We start from the raw sequence: 4,019 nt of genomic DNA, 5'->3' as shown, positions 1-4,019 counted from the left end.
CGTCCGCGAAGCCAAGCCATGATGATGACATAAGAGTGAAACTGTCGTGGAAGAGTTTAACAGCACTTGGCAGCCACACGTGTTGTGTGTTAAACAGAACCATTTGTAAAAGGAAATTTCCAGAGCTGAAACAGAAGTAGATCCAAGAGTCTGGTGTGGGGTTTGGGTTTTTTGTTGTTTGTGTTTGGTTTTAGCTATTGTGTTCACTGCTGAACTGTTGGTGTAACTCTTCTAAAGACATTTTGTGTTGGAGCATACGCTTTTGTGTCTGATCAAGTCCTAGTCCAAGGGAATCTTCATGGAGGATGGATTTCTTTAATTACTTTCAGTGCTTCAGAGGTGGTTCAAGAAACTGGGCTGTCAGGATGTGATAGTTGAGCCTGTTTCTCACAAAGGTGGAAATAGGAAAGAGGTGATAGTTTTTAAATGCCAGCACATTTTGATGTCTGTACCCCTGGTGAGGTCATAGTTTGGGGAAAGCAAAGTTAGAAAAGGGGCAAAGATGGTAGCTGTCCCTGGATGGCGTGTTGTTGGTGTATGTTATGAGGGGCTTGTTTGCTTTTTAAATAAAGGCTCACATTTCAGGCTGTAAAAATAAATTTTCTTAAATTTTTGAGAGCCTTAAGCAGACTCTGAAAAGAATGTAAATGCTGATTTGCACCAAATTAACTAAGTCATCTTAGTTTTTCAAGCTAAGCTTGAAAAGATCTCTGTGTTGTACTGGCAAAACCATCCTGGTGAAAATGTAGCTTTAGAAGTATTTTTACAAGTATCACTCATTCTAGTTATCTGATCAGAGTAGGCTGTACTATAAAAAACCAGCTCTCTGCTTGGATAACTGTGTTTATGCTGGGCCTTGACGTGGTATAAGCGTGCTCTGAAAACTTCTGCTATTACCACACTGGGTAGGAGATTGAGATTTTAAGAGTAAACTTAGTCCAAAATTAGAGGAGGTGAACTAAAAAGTGTAGCTAACTAAAATCAGAACTATTTTAGTTCTTTGCAAGTACGTAACATCTAGAGGACATTGATCCTTTGCTCTAACATTATCATGATGCCTGTCAACAGCCCACTTAACTTTTGGCTAACTGAATTCCTTACTACGGGCAGGTGTTAAACCGACTGACTTTTGCATCTACGCTTTCCCATCTGAGACGCCTGAATTCTCCAATTGGTAGAGATGGTAAACTAGCGAAGCCCAGGCAGCTGCACAATACGCTGTGGGGAATGGTTTGCCCTGCTGAGACTCCAGAGGTACTTACGTCAGTACTTACTCGTGCCTAACTGCTTTTATCTGCTAGTCATTTTATAGCCATGGTACCTGTCATGATCACTTGCACTTTTTTTTTTTAATGCTGATGTGAATATTTAGCTTTATAGCTAACTCTGTAGTTGAATGGTAGAAATTCTTAACATGTTTTGTGTGCAGTTCCTTGGGGACTTAAAGGTTAAGTTTGTGAATCTCCTTGGGGGAATCTCTTGCTTTGAAAATGCAAGTTAACTTTGTGTTTCTGCTAGGGTCATGCAGTAGGACTTGTGAAGAACTTAGCCCTGATGGCTTACATTTCTGTGGGGTCTCAGCCATCCCCAATTTTGGAATTCTTGGAGGAGTGGAGTATGGAAAACTTGGAAGAAATATCTCCAGCAGCAATAGCTGAGTATGTGCAAATGAAGACGTTTAAATAGACTTAAGCTTTCTATCCTGCACAATGCTTCAAGGGCTTTTTGTTTGTTTGTTTGGGGTTTTTTGTTTGTTTTTAATTTGTTTGGTTTTCCCTTTTTCTAGTGCTACAAAGATCTTTGTTAACGGCTGCTGGGTAGGAATACACAAAGACCCGGAGCAGCTTATGAATACCCTAAGGAAGCTCCGTCGTCAGATGGACATCATTGTGTCAGAGGTATGAATTTTACATCTAGTTTGTTTGTCATCTTAGATGAGAGAGGATAATGCCTTGATACTACTTTCAAACTTCAGATGACATCATCTGCAAGTCTCTTTCTGAACATAATTCACATTGCTTGGTTTTTGTTTGGTTGGTTGCCTTAGGAATTTTGGGGTGTTTGGTGCTTTTGGGTTTTTTTGTTTGCTTGATCTTGAGCATGGTTTGTTTGGTTGTGTGGTTCTGTTTGTTTGGGTTTTGTTGGTTTTTTTTTTTTTTTGCTTTGGTGTTTGTTTGTTTTGTTAAACAGGATCCAGTTGAAAAAACAGATTAAAATAGTCTCTTGAAATGCTTCTGTTTGTAGGAATGTTAATGTTAGTTCTGTGCTGCTGATAGCACTTGTAAGGTCTTTGCTCTAGGGAACTTTATTATCCTGTTTTGTGTTCTGTAGTTCTGTTTCCAGGCTGAGATTTTGGACTCATGGGGTGCTGCTTTCTTGTACAGGTCTCAATGATTAGAGATATTCGTGAACGAGAAATCCGCATCTATACTGATGCAGGCAGAATTTGTCGACCCCTTTTAATTGTGGAAAAACAGAAGCTGCTGTTGAAGAAAAGGCATATTGACCAACTGAAGGAAAGAGAGTATAACAATTACAGGTGAGAGATGTTCCTGAAATTCAACTGAACGGCTAATTTTCCATCTTGGAAGCTGCAAGTTCCTTTAGATTGGAGAGAAGTGTTTAAAGCTTTGTGCAGCACGAAGATGCTTTCTCTGCCTGGTAACTTAATTATTTTATTTTTTTTTACCACACTGAGGCAGTGATAGTAATAATAACCCAGGTAAGTCCTTGTTCTTGTTACTGACAAAAAGACTCATTTTATCTGTGTGTTAGTATCTCAGACGCTGGTTTTTCAGTTGGCAGGATCTCGTGGCCAGTGGTGTGGTAGAGTACATTGATACACTGGAGGAAGAAACTGTGATGCTGGCAATGACTCCAGATGACTTGCAAGAGAAGGGTGTGGCATATTGTTCAACATACACACACTGTGAGATTCACCCATCGATGATCCTGGGAGTATGTGCATCTATTATCCCTTTCCCCGATCACAACCAGGTCAGTGCATCACTTTCGACAGCCTGCTTTTAAATTCAATACACACCCACACCTGTGGGTTGTCTGTGTGTGTGTGTGGCAAAGAATACACAACCTCATGAACGTATGTACTGGTCTTCCCTTGTCTGTCTAGTCTCCCAGGAACACGTACCAGTCTGCTATGGGTAAACAGGCGATGGGAGTTTACATTACAAACTTCCACGTTCGTATGGATACGCTGGCACACGTGTTGTATTATCCTCAGAAGCCCCTTGTAACAACACGCTCCATGGAGTACTTGCGATTCAGAGAGCTACCGGCAGGTATGCTGTCAGCGTTCGTTAAACACAAATACTATAATTTTGTTTAAACAATGTCACAACTGTTGTGTGTGGAATACCTGAATATTTAGCAAATGCATGTAATTTAAAAATTAGTTATAGGTTAAATGTTAACTTGCAGCAGCACACACAGACCGAAGAAAATATGTTGCTAGTGTTGCAGCTGCAATTTCTTTATCCATGTGGTCTGCTAAAAATCTAACTGGAAGAATGCATTCTCTGTATCAGTATTTGCTAGGTCCTTCACAAGGGGTCACTCTTGACTCTCTTTTCTATCCGAAGCTGCATGTGCTGACACTGTCGGTCTCACGCAGAGGTTTTATCTCTGAAGGGGTAGAACAGTTTCACTGTAGAGAACACAGCTACAAGTAACGCCTGTGCGGTATGTGTGCATCCTTCCAAAGTATTTGCTCTGTGTGTTACAGGTATCAACTCGATTGTAGCCATTGCATCGTACACAGGCTATAACCAGGAAGACTCAGTCATCATGAACCGTTCTGCTGTGGACAGAGGCTTTTTCAGGTAAGAGTCTGTAAATTTTTTCAACTGCTTGGAAGGGAAAAAATATACTGGGTTGTCCAGAGGCTCAAGAAAAGTTCATCTTGCACCGGAAGATACCACTCTCCAAATCTGTTCAATGCAAGAAGGTTTTTAATTTTGCCTTTTTTTTTTTTTTTTTTTTTTTTTTTTTTGGGGGGGGGG

The 4,019-nt window shown here is 40.5% G+C and overlaps 1 protein-coding gene across 1 annotated transcript in view; it reads left to right on the top strand.

Moving 5' to 3' along the window:
- Positions 1-1,110: 1,110 nt before the first annotated feature.
- Positions 1,111-4,019, top strand: part of POLR2B (polymerase (RNA) II (DNA directed) polypeptide B, 140kDa) — a gene marked incomplete at its 5' end in the record, with an annotated part of 6,433 nt that continues 3,524 nt past the window's right edge. Inside the window, 7 exons of the mRNA XM_010143558.1 lie at positions 1,111-1,254; positions 1,519-1,658; positions 1,787-1,898; positions 2,385-2,539; positions 2,799-2,997; positions 3,131-3,299; positions 3,743-3,839. Of these exons, the coding sequence (XP_010141860.1) occupies positions 1,111-1,254; positions 1,519-1,658; positions 1,787-1,898; positions 2,385-2,539; positions 2,799-2,997; positions 3,131-3,299; positions 3,743-3,839 (1,016 nt within the window). The remainder of the gene's footprint in view (positions 1,255-1,518; positions 1,659-1,786; positions 1,899-2,384; positions 2,540-2,798; positions 2,998-3,130; positions 3,300-3,742; positions 3,840-4,019) is intronic.

Source organism: Buceros rhinoceros, unplaced genomic scaffold, assembly GCF_000710305.1.
Source record: "Buceros rhinoceros silvestris isolate BGI_N320 unplaced genomic scaffold, ASM71030v1 scaffold3339, whole genome shotgun sequence".
Taxonomy (NCBI): Eukaryota; Metazoa; Chordata; class Aves; order Bucerotiformes; family Bucerotidae; genus Buceros; species Buceros rhinoceros.
The sequence above is the reverse complement of the archived record's forward strand: the minus strand, read 5'-3'. Positions and strand labels throughout refer to the sequence as shown.